Source organism: Mustelus asterias, chromosome 24 (genome assembly GCF_964213995.1).
Source record: "Mustelus asterias chromosome 24, sMusAst1.hap1.1, whole genome shotgun sequence".
Lineage (NCBI taxonomy): Eukaryota > Metazoa > Chordata > Chondrichthyes > Carcharhiniformes > Triakidae > Mustelus > Mustelus asterias.
The window spans coordinates 17,683,017-17,705,083 of record NC_135824.1 but is presented as its reverse complement, the minus strand read 5'-3'; the positions used below and the strand labels follow the sequence as shown (position 1 = coordinate 17,705,083).

Sequence of the window (22,067 nt, the reverse complement as noted above, 5' to 3'; positions counted from 1 at the left end):
AATGGCAGATCACATTGCTAGTTTATCATCTGAAAACACAGTCTTAATTATACCACCTATGGGAGCTATATAAATAAGCAGAATAAAGCTCACTATTAAATTAACCAATGATACTTTCCCCACGTCTCATACCTTGATGCAAGAGTTGAAGCCTATAGACTGGAGGCAGAGATGTCAGGAGACATGTATGCAAGCGCATGGCAAGCAAATAACGTAATCCACATTCATCCAGCGTCTCACCTCCTACAAAAAAAGGACAAAAAAAATCAAGAAACATTCTCATTTGCCAACAAATAGGACAAACCAACACAAAATGCTTACACTCTGTCTGCAATTACATTAGCTTTCACTGCATTTACTCTTTGCATCAGAATTACAAATATTTTAGAATGGTGCCCACACTTGTGCGATTGTACAGCTGTTTAATGCAAATACAATTTCACCCGTGTTAACATTTGTACTATTTAGAGATAATTCTATTAGTTGCATGCAGGTAAAGATGGTTAAAATTAATGTTACAGTCAACATTACAAGTATATAACATTGATTATATTCAAGGTTAAAGGAAGAGAAATTGAACACTGCACACCCAAATGTCACAAGGTGGGAGAGAAAAGCAACTCACATATTGAGGGCTGCAATAAAAATGATTTACGTTAGGTACAAATTTTAAAACTTGGAAGTTTTACAGGCATTCCTTAGGTTACTGATGTGTTTTATGTTGAAAGAGCAGCATTCCTCAAAATATTTTCCTCGCCCAAATAAAAGAGAAAATTCTTATTCAACAAATTAGGGAATATTGATTACTTGACCTAGCAGGGATTTTCAATTAAAACCTAAATGTATTACCAATATGAGCTTCAGTTCAGAATATGTCATTTTTAATGTGAAAGATCCCATTTCTTTCTGTCACCTTAACAGAGAGGCAGATTAGTACCAGGAGGAATTGATATATTGGATTTTATTGAATTGGTGAGCTCATCCTGAAATTAATGAGCCAGGCAATGGAACTGTTATCTATACCAATTTGGCACAGAAGTTAATTTTCATTTAGTTTCAGACATTTCTAGTAGGTGATCACCCGAAATGGTGGCAAAAAACGTTTTAACTAGGGTCGGTAATTTAGGGGATCCCACATCGTGAACCCTGGGTGATTTTAATTCCTGGACTCCATTTGCATACTCTAGCACTGACATGAGCCTGAAGCTTTTGGGAGGGGACGGGCGGGGTTGTTGGTTGTGTGTGTGGGTGGGGTGGTGAAGTCATTGCTGGAAAACAGTCACCCGCAAGAAAAGTTCAGGTTTGAGGGGAGGGAGCAAATCTACGATCACGGGAAGCACTCTTGTTCCTCCTGCCCCACAAGGAATCTTTAATCATTTCAGGCAGAATAAATTACTTTCCAATGATTTCAACAGAAAGTAAAACTGGACGGGTGTAAAACAGGCAACTAACTGATGAGATTCCGACCAAACAGGTTAGATAAAGAATTTCCTCTCTTTATACTCATCAGAAAATGACATTAAATATATTTAATATACCAAAATATTACTAAGAATTTAACAGTCTAGAATGATTTATTAAACTGAACAATGTACCAATCATCTAACGAATTATGATCATTAGTTTTTGCGCTTCTTAAGCAAATCCAACATGGTGCTTACAAAGTTAAATTATTTGTAAATTCCCTCTTCCTTTGCTATGGTACAAATATTTAGGATTGTTCTAATACTATTCAACGACCACATCTTGATTTAGAAAATATTTTAACAAAGTTAGTATATACATACCAGAGTAGTTTTTGTCCCTATTTTCATCAACTTCTGTGCTTGTGGTAGCCACTGTGTCAGCCAAAGCTACAAGGAACATCTGTTCTAGTCGTGTAAGCCCTGGCAAACTTGAGTGCATCAGGTGACTGGAAAGCACACGGGCATGTTCTGGCCCAAAATATGTTGGTCCATATTGAGACAAATTAATGACTTTCGATCTAGATTCCTTCTTTTCGATTACAAAGTCAACAAAGTCATCTGTGGTTACACTTGGAGACTGAAACAAATCAGCATACTGATCATCCGTTTCCTTTTTACTTCGAGTTCGTGAACCTTTGACTACCTTAGGAGTTTCGTCAACAATTTTGTAGGATGCATCCTGATCTGCAGACAGCAATGCGTAAAGTGGCAGTGGTGGAATTGAGTCTATCTCAGTATAATCACGTGTGCCTTCTCTTCCTGCTATAATTGTATCCTTTCCTGTACTTCCACTTACGCTGATGGTTCGCGAAAGGTGACGTCTAGGCCCCCCTCCCTCTCCTGGGTCTTTATCCCTAAAAACTGCGACTTCTCCAGCAATACATTTAACTAAATGTGAAAGAATTGCTTTAGCTCTGCGCACCTTGCCCAAATCCATAAGCTCCAAAAGCTGAGTGGGGTGATACTGAGGAAGAGTAGGAGAAAGAATGTGAGCAGCTTCGAACAATCCACCATCTTGGACCATTCCTGGGACTGCAAATACATCGTCTCCACCAGTGGTTGTATCAACAACACTGTGCCGCTTTGAAATAATTTTAGCCTCAAATGGGGAAGCGTCAGCTAAATCTTCAAAAGATGACAAGCTCCCACCGTCAGCGTCATTTAATGGTTTTGTAGAATGTTTCCACTGTGCATACACATGCATTTCACAGTCCATCCCAATTACCAGGATCCCATCCCTCACCCAGGAGAGAGAAACTGGAAGTGAAGGAGTCCCATCAACTGAAGACACCAAATCCACACATCTCAATAATACCCATTTTGATTTGGTTCCTTGTTTGATACTTCCCCCTAGTGGCAAAGTGATAACAGCCAGTCCATCTTTGTTACTGCCTTGTTCAGTTACAATCCCGGACAGCCTTCCATACATGAGAATTTTGGAACCGACTCCCACTGTAAGCACATGAGAGCCATCTTCTTTTGATACCCAGTCCAAGTGCACTAAATGTTTTATGTTCGATGTCATGTGGTTGCCTTTAAGGTAAAGGTCTGATTTATTATACACAAATAAATTGCTATCCACACTAACCCGAGAGTCCAGGACACCTCCAACCTTTCCTATACCGTCTAAGTGAACGGTCTGTTCCAACACCCACTCAGATCCTCCAGTTGATTCACACTCAAATATGGAGACATGCATTGTGAACTCTTTTGACGTAATGCCATTGGGCTGTACAGGCTCTTTATAGGCTACAGCCAACCGTCCCGTGTATGAACAGCTCACAGCCACTGGTCGTCCAGTAACACTCACTGCACTGTTACTCTGTTCTCCTTCATCATTCATCAAAGGCCAGGTTTCCCACTGATAAGCATGTACCTTCTCTACATTTTCAGAGTTTGAATTTTTATCTACAGTACATCGCCAAAATCTCACTTTGCCATCAGAGCATGAAGTCACTATTAGATACGGTGCGAGGCAGACTGGATAGATTGAAGATGAACTCAAGTGACCTAAAAGAAAAGAGAACTATTATAACAGTGAAACATTAGAGATTAAATGTTTTTTTTAAAAAACCTATCCCTGATCCAGGCTTAAAGTTTTTTTTTAAAGTTTATTTATTAGTCACAAGTAGGCTTACATTAACACTGCAATGAAGTTACTGTGAAAATCCCCTAGTTGCCACATTCCGGCGCCTGCTTGAGTACAGTGTGGAAGAATTTAGCATGGCCAACACACCTAACCAGCATGTCTTTTGCACTGTGGGAGAAAACCGAAGTACCCAGATGAAACTCACGCAAACACGGGGAGAACATGCAGATTCCGCACAGACAGTGATCCAATCCGGGAATTGAACCTGGATCGCTGGCGCTGTGAGGCAGTAATGCTAATCACTGTGCCACCGTGCTGCCCTCCAGTCTGGGCCTAGTATGTTTATCACAGACAGGGTTAGGGTCTCAGTGTCCCCTGGTTAAGGTGTGGGGACATGAAAGTACAGCCAGAGTTGCTCCTTCTGAATACTATTTAATAGCCCTTGCTAGATGGTTCAGGTGTATGGTTCTTCATCTTATCTACTTGTAACAACTGATGTTAGCATGGCTAAGTTTTTAAATGGTCAATGAAACAATTTTGTGTATATACACACGGTACAAAAAATGCTGATAATATTCAGCAGATCGGGAAGCCTCTGTATAGAGAGAAACAGAGTTAATGTTTTAGGTTAATGACCTTACATTAGAAACAGAAAACATAAGAGATCGAACTCTTTTTTAAAAATAAGCAGCAGGGAAAACACAGGAGGGATGAAAGAATAAAAGGGGTCTGTAATATGGTGAGAAGCAGAAGAGATTAAATGGCAAAAAGGAAGATGGTGCAAGGCAAAAGGAGACGCTAATGGTAGGACAACTAAGAACATAGGACTTAACAGCGGGAACAGGCCATTAAGCCCTTTGAACCTGGTCTGCCATTCAATAAGATTATGGTTAATCTGACTGTGGTCTTAAATCCATTTCCTGTCTACCCCCATAACCTTGGACTCTCTTGTCAGATATAACCTCTTGTTCTGGTATCATTCTAGCAAATCTTTTTGCACCTTCTTCAGTAAGCTTATATATGTTTTCTATACAATAAAGCCCAGAACTCCTCAGGTAGTTCCAAGTTAACGCTTGAAACAATAACAAATGTAGTTAACAAGACATACAACTTCCTCTACCTTTTTAAATTTTAGTAAAGGAATTATCCTTCCACATGTCTGCTCTCAAGTAGCATTTTAATTATCCCCTCATTTCATGTTGGTTTCCACCATGCATTTCTGTCACAATTAAACTTATTTATCCTCTGATTGAGTGGGGGCAGCACGGGTGGCACAGTGATTGGTTAGCACTGCTGCCTCTCAGTGCCAGGGACCCAGGTTCGATTTCCTGGCTTGGGTCACTGTCTGTGTGGAGTTTGCACATTTTCCCTGCGTCTGCGTGGGTTTCCTCCGGGTGCTCCGGTTTCCTCCCACAGTCCGAAAGATGTGTGGGTTAGGTGAATTGGCCATGCTCAATTTTCCCTCAGCGTACCCGAACAGGTGCCGGAGTGTGGCAACTGGGGGATTTTCACAGTAACTTCATTCCAGTGTGAATGTAAACCTACTTGTGACAAATAAATAAACTTTACTTTACAAAGTTGGTCTCCAAGATTATTAGAATTGTGATTTACTTACCCTTCGTTATTCCGAGCTGTGTCTCCAAGATAGATAATGCTGATGCTCACCACATCACCACCACCTTGGATCTACCATCATTTGCTATATTTTCCCTCCTCAATGCAATCTCAATACTTACTGGATCTTTCAACACCTGGTCCAACTCTCAAAACTCAACCATAGCCACCCGATCTCCACCCACGTCAACCCCACCCAACCCAAGCCAGCATCATGCTTTCAAGATACCTTCTCTGTAGTGCTATAGGTGTGTCCATGGCCACTGCTGGGATTGTGGTTTATGACACCACTAGAAGCTTGGATCTTGAAATCATATTGGATATGCATGCAAACTTACAGATTATTGGAAAGTAAAAGACTTTCTGTACATTAAATACCAGAAACAGTTACCTGCAGAAGGAGTTGCTCGGATTACTTCCACTCCCTCAGGTACATCTAACTTCTGACTGTAGACTAATTCAGAGCTAAGTATCAACTTGCTAGCAGTCTGAAGATTAGCAACTGATGCAGATCGTGGAAGAGGACTTGCAGAAACATTCGGAGATAGGCTGAAAATCTTTTCCTCTGGTACAGATATCTGATTATCTGATGTACTCACTTGTATCATATTAGTTTGGTCGTTAGGAGAAAGAAAAAGTACAAGAATTAAAAATTGCAATGTTGACGTTTTTTTTTAAACTATCAAAGATGGTTCATCCACAACCCGTGGACTTATGGGCTAAGAGTGAAATGTCAGCAAGAGCATGATAGGAAAAGAGGTCAACTTTGCACAAGAATGAAAACAGGAAGAACAATAAACAAAGAGGCTATCAGATTCCATAATTGGCTAGCAGCTGGTCAGACAGCAGTGTTCAAGAGGACAATGGGATCTTGATTAACTTAACCTGGTTAAACAGGAGTTTTATTCCTATTCATGAGTTTAAGTCTTAATGAGACAATAGAACTCGGGCCAGGTGTGTATGTCTACCATGACTCAGCGACAGCAGAACCTGGATTAAAAAAAGGAACATCTGAGACATCGGTAGCATCAACCTGCGGTGCAACCAACATACGAAGGAAGGTCCCCGAGTCCAGGATTTGGAGGAGAATATTGGAATTCAAGCCATGAGCCCTGTATTTTGTTGTAAAAAATAATCTGTATTTTATCAAAAATGGAGTAAAAAACAAAAGCAGTTCAATTGTTCAATGGGTAATCGGCATTCCAGCAAGTTAAGGAGCGTTCACTGAGTGTTTCTTTTAGCCCTAATAAAGTTGAGTTACACAAAATATTCTGTGTAAGTGTTTCTTCATCCACCACATCAGTTGATGCCATATTCTGAGGGCCAACAAACCCATTATCACTGGGGGCAAATGCACTACTCTGTCTGGTACAAAGCACATGGTCAAAGATGTCTCAGGCTCAATTGGGCCTGAAAATTTCATACCATTGAGTCATAGAATCGTAAAATCTCTACATATAATTTCAATATATCCCAATTCCAAAATATAATTTGTTCTTCAATAAAGTGATTAGTAAGCCAATTTCTGTACTATATTTGCAAATACCTACCCACGCGAGGTTGTACGGATTTCAAATGGAGGTGCCACATGTGAAGAACCGATTGCCGCTTGTCTCTTTCTATCACCACAAGGTAGAACTTTTCAGAGAATGATGGTGCACGATATCCTTAAATGACAGAAGTTCAAATAACTCAAAAAGCAACCAAAATTCCCACTGCAATCAAGGAAAATATTACAGTAAAATTCTGTGCCTGACAATCATTTATGAAAATCCAGCATAAGTATAGAAGACTGAAAACAAAAGAAAGGATTTCTATTTACAAAGCGCGTTATCATTTTCTCAGTGTGTTCCAAAGTGTATGTGAAGTACATTGACTGTTATTTATGAATGGAAACACGGCAATCAATTGCACACAGCATGATCCCACAACAGCAAATATGATAAATGCTCAGTTAATGGAGGACCATTGGGAAACTTCCTGCGCTTATTTTCAGTATTACCATAGGATAGTTTTACATCACTTAACTTGAGCTTTTAAAATAGCATCCAAATATTAGCACCCCATCAATGCAATGCCCCTGCAGTGTTGCACTGATATGTTAGATTATAGGTTTAAATCCTGGAATGCGACTGGAACCCAATTATTTGTCATGTATGTGCCAGCAGGTTACAAGCCACCAGCATTTCAAGAAGTATTTCACAGGGTGTGAGTCCCAGTAATGAGGTTAGAACCCTCCAGTACTTCAAAAGGGATTTCACAGGATGTTAATCACAATTACATCATAAACAGTTGTAGTCAGTCCAAAACATATAGTCATGCTAAGAAGAAATTCTTAGGTGGTAGATGATGGTACCATTCAGAGGAGACATACATATGTTAATGTTAAAACTAACAGAAGTCGAGGGGACGGACAGCCAAATATACAGAGTATCTTCAAGGGGAAACAATGATATAGTTGGCAATAGTTCTGTGGAAACAGGAGGCAGTATCCATCGAGCAGCCTGAGGCGTAGAGTCCAGCTAGCAGCCTGTAAGCTGGTGCTAGTTAGAAGACCAGAAGCAAAGAACAAAGAACAGTACAGCACAGGAAACAGGCCCTTCGGCCCTCCAAGCCTGTGCTGCTCCTTGGTCCAACTAGACCAATCGTTTGTATCCCTCCATTCCCAGGAGTGAAGAGTACTTTTGTGGAGGCAGTTAAAACCCATATCTTTGCTGAACCAAGAAGAGACGTTCCCCAGAATGGCTACTCAATTACATACACTGTGGTAACTATAAGCTGGCCTTTACTTATAAATCTATTGGATTGGATTTGTTTGCAAGGTGGGAAGTCCTGAAAGAGTTCAGATCTTGTAGATATACTTTGGATTAGAAGGGTAATTCCTACTTAAGCTGTGTGGGTGTGTTTAGTAGTCTTGTACGTAACTGTCTTAGATCACTTAGATCTTGTATATGTGTTTTTTTATTGTAATAAATAGTCTTTAATAAGTGTTATACCACAACTGGGCTGGTTACTGTTTGCACCAGATATCACATGTGGCCCCTTACACAGTTCCTGCAAACAAAACTATACACCAACACAAGCCGGTGTTTCCAAGTTGGGACACCCTTAGTTAACATCGGCTAGGTTCGTGGCACTTCAAACTTGCAGGCAAAAAGTACTACCAAAATCCCATGTTAAATTGACTTTGCATACCTTGGGCAGGTTGACCGAGAGAACATTCTTGCTCTTTATTAATTTCTTCTTTCTGTGGTTTATATCCCAAAATAAAATCTTCTTGGAACACGTGAAGTAATTGTGTGTTTGAACCACACTGTTCCAGAAATAAAGCAAGAATTGGTGTTAGTCACATTTCTGAATAGGAAAATGTCACTTAAAATCTGACGGTTATTTGTAATTTAATCTGTGTGTTAGGTCCCAGAAGTCTCATGCTAGCACCCGTGTCACCACAGTTTGATACAGGGCTGTACCAAGTTACAATTCATGTTATGTTGCTGGCTCTGCTAAAGGAGCCTGCCTAGTAGGCAGTCTGCGCTCTCCTCACACTGAAAGCCTGTAAATTTTTTTATTTGGTTTTGCACTGAGGTGGAGTTGATTTATATCCAGTATGAAGCCAAATAGGCGGCACAGTGGCTAGCACTGCTGCCTCACAGCGCCAGGGACCCGGGTTCGATTCCCGGCTTGGGTCACTATGCGTGTGGAGTTTGCACGTTCTCCCCGTGTCTGCATGGGTTTCCTCCGGGTGCTTTCGTTTCTTCCCACCGTCCAAAAGATGCGCTGATTAGATGCATTGGCCACATTAAATTCTCCCTCAGTGTACCCGAACATGCGCCAGAGTGTTGCGGCTGGGGGAATTTTCACAATAACTTCATTGTAGTGTTAATGTAAGCCGACTTGTGACACTAATAAATAAACTTTAAAACTCAAATGGTAAGAACTACTGCCTGGAGGTGATCTCATGCCTCTTGCCCTAATTGGGCCCCGGAGTAAGTTTAGCGATCTGATTTTGGAGTGCTGAAAATATAACAATAATTGTACTTCAAAAGAAACTCATTGGTTAGAACGTACTTTGGATTGTCCAAACAGTATGATAAGGCACAAAATCAATAATGCACTTTTTAAATAGAAAACAAAAGTTAGAAAAGAACATAGCAGCATGTCAAGAAAAGAAGCAAATGACCAGCAAAATGGCATTCACAGCACCCAATGATCTTGCGGGTATTGTCTCGAAACTGACACATTTTACCATGGTAAAACTTACATTTTCATCTGTCAGAATCATATTACGATGTTCAGCAATTATCTAAACCAAAAGCATTTCCACTAAAGGTATGTGTAATAACTTTATTATTGCTGCAGATGTAACTTCAACCACTGAAATCTAGAAATTAGAAACTAGAAATTAAGAGGTTTCAAGATGATTTAGGCAAATTGACCGCGTGGACAAATATATTGCAGATGCAGTATAATGTGCATAAATGTGAAGTTATCCACTTCAGCTGGACAAACAGAATGGCAGAATATTATTTAAATGATGACAGATGGAAAAACGTTGATGTACCAAGGGATCCGGGTGTTCTAGTGCATCAGTCACTGAAAGCAAGCATACAGGTACAGCTAGCAATAAGGAAGACAATGGTATGTTGGTCTTCATTGCAAGAGGACTTGAGTACAGGAGCAAGGATGTCTTACTGCAGCAGTACAAGGCCTTAGTGAATGCAGTGTGCAATTTTCACCTCTTTATCCAAGAAAGGATATACGCCATAGAGTGCAGCAAAGGTTCACCGGACTGATTCCTGGATAGCCGGATTGTCAAAAGAGGAGAGATTGGGTCAACTGAGCCTGTATCCACTGGAATTTAGAAGAAAGAAGGGGGTCTCATTGAAACATCTAAAATTCTGAGAGCTGGACAGACTGAATACAGAGATGTTGTTTCCTTTAGCTGGAGGATCTAGAACATTGAGTCACAGTCTCAGAACATTTAGGACTGAGATGAGGAGAAACTCCTTCATTCAAGAGGGCTGTGAACCTATGGAATTCTCTACCACAGAATGCTGTGGAGGCCAAATCACTAAATATATTTAAGAAAGAAACTGATCGATTTATAGACTCTAAGGACGTCAAGGCGTGTGGGGAGAGTTGGCTAATGGCACCGAGATAGAAGATTAGCCATGATCATATTGAATGGTAGAGCAGGCTTCTATGTATACTATGAACCCATGTTCACTAAGAAAATATAGCTAGATTTTATAATAATTCAAAGTCAATGGTCGGAAAACTTTCAATGGCTGAAAAAAGATTTACAGCTCATTATCCTGGGATTTGACTTCAACTTTGCCTCTTGAACTTATGTTGCTTAAAGTATTGTCCCACTGATGCTATGGTTTCAATTCCATCTATGCTTTCAACATGATTATCAAAAAGAGTTATGAAAGAATGAAACTACTGTAATTCTAATGTTAAAATGCAAGGGTTTTTAAAATTGGTATTAAAGGTTTCTTAAAATTGTAGACGGAGAAAAAATGACTACAATGATTTTAACTACAATAATGGCAATATTAGCTTAAAAAAGCAATTGTGTAACTGAGAGTTAAGCATGCTGGGATTTTTGGTCAAAATGTAATTAAAAACAGATGCTAGTGGTAGAGTTGCTGTGAGCCATGACCTGGTCTGGGAACTGTGATCTGAAGCTTCCTCTGTTGACCAAATATGGGGAATTGTTTAGCTGGAGTTAAGACTCTATGGCACCAAGGTTTATGGGTTCTATGTGAGCTACATGCTATCTGAACCAAGTATTATGGAGTCATTTACAAGTAATTCCATTGGCTGTTCGAGCAATGTGGTCAGTTTCTGGTTACATCATTGTCTAGGTGCTAGAGAATCTTCTGGAAAGTTGAAATAATTTGCGGATAAAAGACATGTTCCAGTCCTTGGTCTCCAGCGATTACTTTAGAGATCAACCATCGCAAGATGAAGTGGCCTGAAGAATACCTTCAGAGGCCATGAGGATAGATTCTACATCGGGAATGGATCTGGCCATTTTGTTCTAAATCTATTTCAGTTAAAGAATTAGAGTTAATGTTCTGTTAAAGAGCTAATTTTCAGCGAGGAGTTATAAAGTTAAAGTTCAGTAGAAGAGTTTTAAAGTATTGCAACTGTTGTAAGTTTGAGTTCAGTACCTAAACTGTTAAATAAAGGAAGATTGTTAAGAGAATTAAGAGTCGAATCATGTCCTTGTTTGTCACATTAAACTGGAATGCTTGAAAGAGGTTGAATTAGTAGCGGAATAATAAAATAAACTATAAATATCCCTCACTTAGCACTCAATGTGTTCCTAAAAATGGTGTGGTAAACGAAAACGTGTTAATTGAAAATCACTTTCCCATAATAGAGCATGCAATAAGGGTGGGTTACATTCCTGACAAATAATTTTTATATTAAAATCCTATTTGCTGTCTTGAACCTAACTGGCCCAAAATCTCTCTTACTAACTTAGCAGTCTTACTAACTTACATAGAACATAGAACATAGAAAGCCACAGCACAAACAGGCCCTTCGGCCCACAAGTTGCGCCGATCACATCCCCACCTCTAGGCCTATCTATAGCCCTCAATCCCATTAAATCCCATGTACTCATCCAGAAGTCTCTTAAAAGACCCCAACGAGTTTGCCTCCACCACCACCGACGTCAGCCGATTCCACTCACCCACCACCCTCTGAGTGAAAAACTTACCCCTGACATCCCCCCTGTACCTACCCCCCAGCACCTTAAACCTGTGTCCTCTCGTAGCAACCATTTCAGCCCTTGGAAATAGCCTCTGAGAGTCCACCCTATCCAGACCCCTCAACATCTTGTAAACCTCTATCAGGTCACCTCTCATCCTTCGTCTCTCCAGGGAGAAGAGACCAAGCTCCCTCAACCTATCCTCATAAGGCATGCCCCCCAATCCAGGCAACATCCTTGTAAATCTCCTCTGCACCCTTTCAATGGCTTCAACATCTTTCCTGTAATGAGGTGACCAGAACTGCGCGCAGTACTCCAAGTGGGGTCTAACCAGGGTCCTATAAAGCTGCAGCATTATCTCCCGACTCCTAAACTCAATCCCTCGATTAATGAAGGCTAGTACGCCATACGCCTTCTTGACCGCATCCTCCACCTGCGAGGCCGATTTAAGAGTCCTATGGACCCGGACCCCAAGGTCCTTCTGATCCTCTACACTGCTAAGAATGGTACCCTTCATTTTATACTGCTGCTCCATCCCATTGGATCTGCCAAAATGGATCACTACACACTTATCCAGGTTGAAGTCCATCTGCCACTTCTCCGCCCAGTCTTGCATTCTATCTATGTCTCGCTGCAACTTCTGACATCCCTCCAAACTATCCACAACACCACCTACCTTGGTGTCGTCAGCAAACTTACCAACCCATCCCTCCACTTCCTCATCCAGGTCATTTATGAAAATGACAAACAGCAAGGGTCCCAGAACAGATCCCTGGGGCACTCCACTGGTCACTGACCTCCATGCAGAGAAAGACCCCTCCACAGCCACTCTCTGCCTTCTGCAGGCAAGCCAGTTCTGGATCCACAAGGCAACAGCCCCTTGGATCCCATGCCCTCTCACTTTCTCAAGAAGTCTTGCATGGGGGACCTTATCGAACGCTTTGCTGAAGTCCATATAGACCACATCCACCGCTCTTCCTTCGTCAATGTGCTTGGTCACATTTTCAAAGAACTCAACCAGGCTCGTAAGGCACGACCTGCCCTTGACAAAGCCGTGCTGACTACTTTTGATCATACTAAACTTCTCTAGATGATCATAAATCCTGTCTCTCAGGATCCTCTCCATCAACTTACCAACCACTGAGGTTAGACTCACCGGTCGGTAATTTCCCGGGCTGTCCCTGTTCCCTTTCTTGAATATAGGGACCACATCTGCAATCCTCCAATCCTCCGGAACCTCTCCCGTCTCCATCGACGATGCAAAGATCATCGCCAAAGGCTCCGCAATCTTCTCCCTCGCCTCCCACAGTAACCTGGGGTACATCCCATCCGGTCCCGGCGACTTACCAACCTTGATGCCATTCAATAGTTCCAACACATCCTCTTTCTTTATGTCCACATGCTCGATCCTTTCTGTCCTCCGCAATCCAGCAGTACAACCACCCAGATCCCTTTCCACCGTGAATACCGAGGTAAAGTATTCATTAAGCACCTCCGCCATTTCTAACGGTTCCGCACAAACTTTTCCCCCTTCACCTTTTAAGGGTCCTATGCCTTCACATCTCATCCTTTTACTCTTGACATATTTGTAGAAAGCCTTGGGATTCTCCTTAATCTTACCCGCCAAGGTCTTCTCATGACCCCTTCTCGCTCTCCTAATTTCCTTCTTAAGCTCCTTCCTACATCGCGTATACTCCTCTAAATCCTTAACACCTCCTAGCTCTCTGAACCTTCTGTACGCCTCTCTTTTCTTATTTACCAGGTTCATCACAACCTTCGTGCACCACGGTTCCCGTACCCTACCAACACCCCCCTGTCTCATCGGAACGTTGTCATGCAGAGCTCCAGACAAACGTTCCTTGAAAATCCTCCACTTTCCTTCGGTACTTTTCCCCAAGAATGCCTCCTTCCAATTTACCCGTCTAATTTCCTCCCTGATGACACTGTATTTCCCTTTACTCCAGAGAAACACTTTCCTAGCCTGCCTGACCCTATCTCTTTCCAATGCTATCGTGAAGGAGATAGAATTATGATCGCTATCCCCAAGATGCTCACCCACCGAGAGATCCTCCACCTGTCCAGGTTCATTAGCCAGCACCAGATCAAGAACAGCCTCTCCTCTAGTAGGCTTATCCACATACTGTGTCAGGAAACTCTCCTGGACACACCTAACAAACTCCTCTCCATCCAAACCCCTAGCCCTAGGGATATTCCAATCTATGTTTGGGAAATTAAAATCTCCCATCACGACAACTCTGTTATTCCTACATCTCTCCAGGATCTGTTTCCCCATCTGCTCCTCAACATCTCTGTTACTATTGGGCGGCCTATAGAAAACACCCAGCAAAGTTACCGACCCCTTCCTGTTCCTAACCTCCACCCACAGAGATTCCGTAGTCAGTCCCTCCACGGCGTCCACCTTCTCTACAGCCGTGACACTATCCCTGATCAACAGTGCCACTCCCCCCCCTCTCTTGCCTCCCTCCCTGTCCTTCCTGAAACATCTAAAACCCGGCACCTGAAGCACCCAGTCCTGTCCCTGAGACATCCAAGTCTCCGTAATGGCCACCACATCACAATTCGAAGCAGCAATCCACGCTCCAAGCTCATCCACTTTATTCACTACACTCCTGGCATTAAAATAGACACATCTCAGACCTTCAGCCTGAGCACTTCCCTTCTCCCTCACTCGTCTAACCTCCCTCTTACCCTGTCTACATTCCTTATCTATTTGCGAGCTAACCTCCTCGCTCTCAGTCCCCTCATTTCGATTCCCTCCCCCCAACCTTTCTAGTTTAAAGTCTCACCAGTAGCCTTAGCCAACCTTCCCGCCAGGATATTGGTCCCCCTGGGATTCAAGTGCCACCCGTCTTTTTTAAACAGGTCACACCTGCCCCTAAAGAGGTCCCAATGATCCAAGTACCCAAATCCTTGTCCCTTGCTCCAGTCCCTCAGCCACGCATTAATTCTCCACCGATTCCTGTTCTCACTCTCCCGCGGCACAGGCAGCAATCCCGAGATTACTACCTTTGCATTCCTCTTTCTCAGCTGTCTACCCAACTCCCTATATTCTCTTTTCATGACCCCTTCCCTCTTCCTACCTATGTCAGCAGTACCTATATGCATCACGACCTTGGGCTCCTCTCCCTCCCCCTTCAGGATTTCTGGGACTCGACCAGAGACATCCTGGACCCCTGCACCAGGGAGGCAAACCACCATCCGAGAGTCCCGTCTGTGTCCGCAAAAACGCCTATCTGACCCTCTCACCGTAGAGTCCCCAATTAGCACTACCCTCCTTTCCTTACCCCTTTGCACTACTGGGCCAGGCTCAGCTCCAGAGACACTGCCACCGCTGCTTCCCCCAGGTGGGCTGTCCACCCCAGTAGTACTCAGACAGGAGTACTTATTATTAAGGGGCACATCCACCGGGGTGCTCACCATCACCCGAGCTTTCTCCTTCCTCACTGTTACCCAGTTACCCTCCTCCCGTGGTCCCGGTGTGACCACCTGCCGATAGCTCCTGTCAATGACCTCCTCACTATCCCTAACCCGGCGAAGGTCCTCGAGCTGCAATTCCAGTTCCCTAACATGGTCCCTTAGGAACCGCAGCTCAACACACCCAGCACAGATATGGTCGTCCGGGAGGCTAGGAGCCTCCAGGACCTCCCACATCCTACATTGGGAACAACATACTGGCCTGACAGTCATAATTGCCCTTTTAAACACAGGGAAAAAAGTGAATGAAGATTATTCCTCTCTGTTCCAAATTATTTCTACCAAGGTACCCGGAGAAAAGTAACTTATAAATAAAATTTTTTAAAAATAAGAAACTCACCCCTGCTCGCCCTTTCTGCCTAAGCCCGATGAGCCAAAGCCCCTCAGTTCTCACTCAGCTCCGTCTCACTCCGCTGCCCGCTCCCAACGCTGCCCGCTAGATAGTGGGACCTGCCTTTTAAACCTCCTGTGCACTAAAAAAAAAACTCAAGAGACCCTTCCCAGTAAACCCCGCGGCCACTGCCGGTTGCGCGCCAAAATTGAAAACTAAATTAAATAAATAAATAACACCCGCGGAAAAGTACTTAAAACTAATTCTTACCCCAAAAATCCTGTCACCAGTCACAGCTCTGCCTTTCTCCACTCCTGCTCATTGCTTTCTGCCATCCACTCCCTTCAACTCGCCACTTCCCTCTCTTGACTTCCTCACTCCCTCACCCAAGAGGGGCAGTGAGAGGGTCAAGGCAGAGCTGATGTGTGGGGTGAAGTGAGTGGGAGGGGATAAGTGAAGCAGCAAGTAAGAGGTGGGTAAGGGGTCAGAAAAGGGAGCAAGCAAGCAGGAGGGTACAAGAGGAGTTGGGGAGAGGGAGGAGTTGAGCAGGGGGAATGAGAGGGTCAGAAGAGGTGGTGAGCACGAGGAAACAAGAAGTTCAGGAGAGGTGGCAAGCAGGAGGGTGCAAGAGGGTCTGGAAAGGTGGCGAGCAAAGCAGCAGAGGGTTTAAAACAGACAGAGCATATGCATAAATGCATGAAAACAAGAATGAATGCACTACCATTTCTGTTATTTACAAACCATGCTATTAAAACATGCTTTAAATGGGGGATACCTATCTTAGGTCTGGGATTGATTTGAAGCTTGTTTTCACCGATTCCAAAAATCAAAACCTGGGGTTGTAACAGGTAGTAGGAAGGACAAAGGGAGTAAAATATACAAGTAAAATTCCACAACAGTCCGAACATATCTAACCTGAGCTGTTATTACATCCAGTTCAATAATGCAACCAGGTCGAGCTGTTGATTGCTGGCTTACTATGTTGAACACTTCTCCAACGAATTTCTACAAGAGACATAAAAATATTAAATACAACAATTGAAAAGACAAATTATACAATGTGAGAAAAGCGATTCCCTAATGCCTCATTAATTTTGGTTAAAATATTGGTAAATATTTAACTGCTCACATCAATTTAGCAACTTGGAACAATGTGGCCTTGAAATTTCTGGACTTAGGAGGTAAACAAAGTTGCAAGCTGGGCTGGGGACTAGAATTTTGGGCAAGTCTCAAGTCCATCACATCAGTGTCCTTTTTTTAAAAAATGGGAGGGGACAAATGTCATAAATGTGGAAACAACATCGTCGCCCTGAGTTTCAATCTTAGTGCCATATAGGGAATGATGGAAATGTATTTACAACATAGGGTGAGAATTTGAAACCTAATGCTGGCTTCCCAATGGCAGTTGATCACAGACATTGGGAAAGTAATGCAATAGAAATTGGCAGCGTCCTTCTGTAATTTGGTTCTTTTGCCTAAACTGGTGGCCTCTCCCTCCTGATAAAGCGGTGGAATGAAGTTCCAATATTCATGACCTTCTGTAGGGCAGATACCCAGGAGACACTATAGAGGATGCTGGCACCCAACTCTGCGTCACAGATGATCCATTCTGTGGTGGGAGAAAGGGGCTTAGGGAATTTTAGGCTCTAAGCTCTTTTGAAAAAGCGATACGACTAATTCTATTGGATCAGACAGCATATGTGAAGAGAGAAACAGTTAACATTTTGGGTCAATAACCCTTTGTCAACAGGAGTCGTACATAATCAGTACACAAAATACAGTGCACATTGCCAATTGTGCTGCAATATTAGATAATATTTCACATCATCAACCTGAAGTGTTAACTCTGTTTCTCCCTGGGGATGAGTGCAGCTAAACATCAAAGTTGGTACAGTGATAACAGCCTTCATTAGGAATTTGCAAAACTAATAATTGTGGATGGCTCCCCAAAGAATAGGGAGCTCCAACTTGAAGGTTAATGTTGGGAGTCTTTCTAGCCAGGACCACATGGATGCAAGAGATTTAAAAAAAAGAATCAGGTGCAAATTGAACGAGCTGATCAACAAAAGAACACACTATAAAGTACACAAATAATGAAACCAATACTTAAGAAAGTCAAGTAAGATTAGAGAGTGGCTATATATTGTGTGAATGGTGAACCTTACTCAGTAGCAACACATAATGGCCAGAATCATTCCAAAATGAATTAGTGTCAAATAAATTATGTGGCATAAAAATATTAAAATTCACATTCAGTGCACATGCTGCCGAAATGCTCATTCATATCATGATTATTCTAAGCTCTGCTCATTAACATCCCATTTTCTACCCTCCATAAACTTCAGCTCACATTAAACTCCATTGCCTGTATTCCATCCTGCACCATATTACATTCAGCCAACATCAATGTCCTTGCTGACTGACATTGACTGTCGAATTTAAAATTCTTATTGTGCTTAAATTTCTTCACGGCCTGACCATCCCCATCTCCAAATCATCCTCCAGCTCTACAACTCCCACCCCAAACTCTCCACTTCTCTGATTCTTTTCCCCTCTCCTTGCCCACCATTGGCAGCCATACCTTCAGCCATTTAGGTCCAATAGTGAAATTCTGCTTATAAACTGCTTTGCTTCTGCACCTTTCTCTAAGACTCTTCAAACAAGCCACCTCTTTCACCAAGTATTTCATCATCCTGTCTAATACCCCCTCTACATAGGAGATTTAATTTTTTTTGCGAATTTGCAGTTTCTAACCTGCTACAGTATTTATATGGCTTGCCAAGTTCAATTTCTGGTCAATGGTATCTTCCAGGATGTTGATAGTGGGAAAGTCAATGGTGGTAACTTCACTGAATATCAAGGGAGGATGGGTAGAATTTCCCTTGTTAGAGATGGGCATTGGTGAGGTGTAAATAGCACTTGTCACTTAACAGCACAAGAACATTTTATAATGGTGATATAATTCTTAGTTTGTATAGCCATTAACCTACCGAGATTTCGGGATCGGAAAGTTCATCCAGAAGTTTTCTAGCATCAACCACAGCCTGATAAAGCCTGAGATTTTGACCATCAGAAGCAACAAAACAAGCACTGGCAGAGTTGCAGTAGGTCCCTAAAAATTGAAGTGAAGTATAATCAATTATAATCACTTCACAAAATAGTAGTAAAACTTAATTTTAATAGTCAAACATATTAAATAAAGTAACAATTTAACAGTTAACTTTATAATGTTTGTTCTTGTATATTTGAAGAAAATTCAACCAGTGAACAACATTTGGCTGTGTATAAAAACTTAAATAGCATTTCTTTTACTAAAGTAGAGCGAGTTGGTACAGTAATTCTTTTAAAGCTTTGCACAACCAAATTTAATCCAATATTTTCAAAGCTACTACTCTGAAAATTCTTTTGAATACAAAATTCAGTAAATTAGTCAAGATAAAAAACAACACCTACTCAGACTGCAAATGATAAAGTTCTTGTTCTGTATGCTACCAAATCACCCAGATACAATCATTGTGGTTTATGTGACACTATAAATTTGTTAAAAATACATTATATATTTCGGTCTCAAGGTTCAAAAATACTCTGGAAGGCAACCCTGATCCTGGGTCTGGGGCATGATTTTGGACCAAAATGTCACTTAATAAGTAATAGATGACAAAGCAAAAGTCTGGTTCAAATCTAGGATTCAACACTATTTTAACAGATCTACATGCAAGAGCACCGACATGATCAATAAATATTTGCAGCAATATTGTGAGCCATTTTGTTTTGTGCAGATTGCCTTAAATAATGAACATTAATCAGCCAGAAAATAATTTATAACTTAGCAGTGCTATATTTGAAACAGACATTTTGGCCCCAGTAAATTAGATAGGTTGGGCCACTTAGCACACTGTCTTCTCATCTCTAGACTCCAGATTTGAATCCAACTCAGGTTAATGGACTTGCATCTTCTTATTTTTAAAGATTTATTCTTTCAGGGGATGTGGCCGTAGCTGGCTAGGACAGAATTTGTTGCCTATTCCTAACTCCCCTTCAAAAGTGGTGGTAAGCCACTGCCTTGAACCACTGCAGTCCATGTGGTGTAGATGCATCCATAATGCTGTTAAGTAAGTTAGTTCCAGGATTTTGACCCAGTGACAGTAAAGGAATAGTGATATAGCTCCAAGTCAGGATGGTGTATGGCTTGGAGGGTAATCTGCAGATGGTGTTTCCTTGCATCTGCTGGTCTTATCCTTTTAGGTATTGGAGGTTGTGGGTTTGGAAGGTGCTGTAGGAGGCTTGATGAGTTATTAAGTGCGTACGATATATCGTACATGCTGCTGCCACTTTCTGTTGGTGGTGGTGGTAGTAAATGTTTATGGTGGTGGATGTGTTGCTGATCAAGTGGGCTGCATTGACCTGGATGGTATCAAGCCTCTCAAATGTTATTGGAGCAGCACTCAGCCAGGGAAGGGCGGAGTATTCCATCACACTCCTGACTTGTGCCTTGTAGATAATGGACAAGGAGCCTCAGAATTTGCAGTTTCTAACCTGCTACAGTATTTATATGGCTTGTCCAGTTCAATTTCTGGTCAATGGTATCTTCCAGGATGTTGATAGTGGGAAAGTCAGTGATGGTAACTTCACTGAATATCAAGGGAGGATGGGTAGAATTTCCCTTGTTAGAGATGGGCATTGGTGAGGTGTAAATAGTACTTGTCACTTAACAGCACAAGCCCGAATACTGTCTAGGTCTGGCTGCATGTGGATATGGATTGTTAGTGTCGGAGGAGTTGAAAATAGTACTGAATATTGTGCAAACATCAGCAAACATCCTCATTTATGATCTTACGACCTTGTGCTGGAGGGAAGATCACTCAAAGTAGCTGAAGATGATTGATTCTGGATAGTACCAGACGGAGATGACTGACCTCCACCACAACCATCTTCATTTGTGCTCAATTTGACTCCAACCAGCGGAGAGTTTCCCTCCTGATTCCCTTTGACTCAAGTTTGGATAGGGCTCTTTGATGCCACATTTGGTCAAATGCTGTCTTGATGTCAAGGGCAGCGACTCTCACCTCACCTCAAGTTCAGCTCTTTTGCCCATGTTTGGACCAAGGCTGTAATGAAGTCAGGAGGCGAGTGGATCTGGTGGAATCCAAAATGAGCTCCAATGAGGAGGTCGTTACTGTGTTGAGTGCTGTTTGAAAGCATGGTTGACGACACCTTCCATCACTTTGCTAATGATCAAGTATACTGATGGCACAGTAATTGGCTGAGTTGGATTTGTTCTACTCTCTGTGAATAAGACTTATCTGGGCACTTTTACACACTGTTGGGGAGATCCAATGATTTTTTGAAATAATTCCTTTAGGCGATGTGCATGTCTGGCTTAGCCAGCATGTATTGCACATCCTAATTGCCTTTGAGAAAGTGTGATGAACTGCCTTCTTGAATCGCTGCAGTTCCTGAGGTGTAGGTACAGCCAAAGTTAGGGTGTTCCAGGGTTTTGATCCTAGCGACAGTGAAGGAACAGTGATATAATTCCAAATCAGAATGGTGAGTGACTTGAAGGGGAACATCCAGGTGTTGGTGTTCTCAAGTATCTGCTACCCATGTCCTTCTTAGATAGTAGTGCTCATGGGTTTGGAAGGTGCTGCCATAGGAACGTTGGTGAGTTCCTGCAGTACATTTTGAATATGGTACACATTGCTGCTCCATTGGTAATGGAGGGATTGAATGTTTGTGGAAGGTGTAGCAAACAAGCGGGCTGTGTTGTCTTGGATGATGTTGAGCTTCTCGAATGTTGTTGGACTGCACTCATCCAGCAAGTGGAGAGTATTCCATTACACTCCTGACTTGTGCCTTGTAGGCGGTGGACAGGCTTTGGGGAATGAGGTGGTAAGTTTGCCACAGAATTCCTAGCCTTTGACCTGCTCTTGTAGCCACAGGATTCATATAGCTGGTCCAGTTCAGTTTCTGGTCAATGGTAACCCAGCATGTTGATAGTGGAGGATTCAGCAATGGTAATGTCATTGTGGGAATTCAACAATGGTAATGTACTAGAATAGTGAAGTGGCTAGTTCTGGAGCACAAGTCTTCAATATTACTGCCAGAATGTTGTCAGGGCTCATAGTCTTTGTAATATCCAGTGCCTTCAGCTATTTCTCATCAAGTCATGAAGTGAATAGAATTAGCTGAAGACTGCCATCAGTGATGCTCAGCACTGCAGAAGGGAGGGTAAGATTGGTGATCCACTTCTGGTTAAAGATAGTTTTGCATTAATGAGCTGGGCTGCCCCATTATTGAGGATGGGGATTTTGTGAAGCCGTCTCCAGCTGTTAGTTGTTTAATTGTCCA

The 22,067-nt window shown here is 42.2% G+C and overlaps 1 protein-coding gene across 4 annotated transcripts in view; it reads right to left on the bottom strand.

Annotated features, from left to right (window-relative positions):
• dmxl2 (Dmx-like 2) overlaps positions 1–22,067 on the bottom strand; it is a 143,694-nt gene that overhangs the window by 71,382 nt on the left and 50,245 nt on the right. For all 4 annotated transcript variants that reach the window (XM_078241347.1, XM_078241348.1, XM_078241350.1 and 1 more), the window contains exons 13-19: positions 18,710–18,831; positions 16,635–16,724; positions 8,365–8,482; positions 6,720–6,836; positions 5,561–5,767; positions 1,788–3,476; positions 133–243 (exon numbers count right to left, since the gene is read on the bottom strand). In XM_078241347.1, coding sequence (XP_078097473.1) covers positions 133–243; positions 1,788–3,476; positions 5,561–5,767; positions 6,720–6,836; positions 8,365–8,482; positions 16,635–16,724; positions 18,710–18,831 — 2,454 coding nt within the window. The remainder of the gene's footprint in view (positions 1–132; positions 244–1,787; positions 3,477–5,560; positions 5,768–6,719; positions 6,837–8,364; positions 8,483–16,634; positions 16,725–18,709; positions 18,832–22,067) is intronic.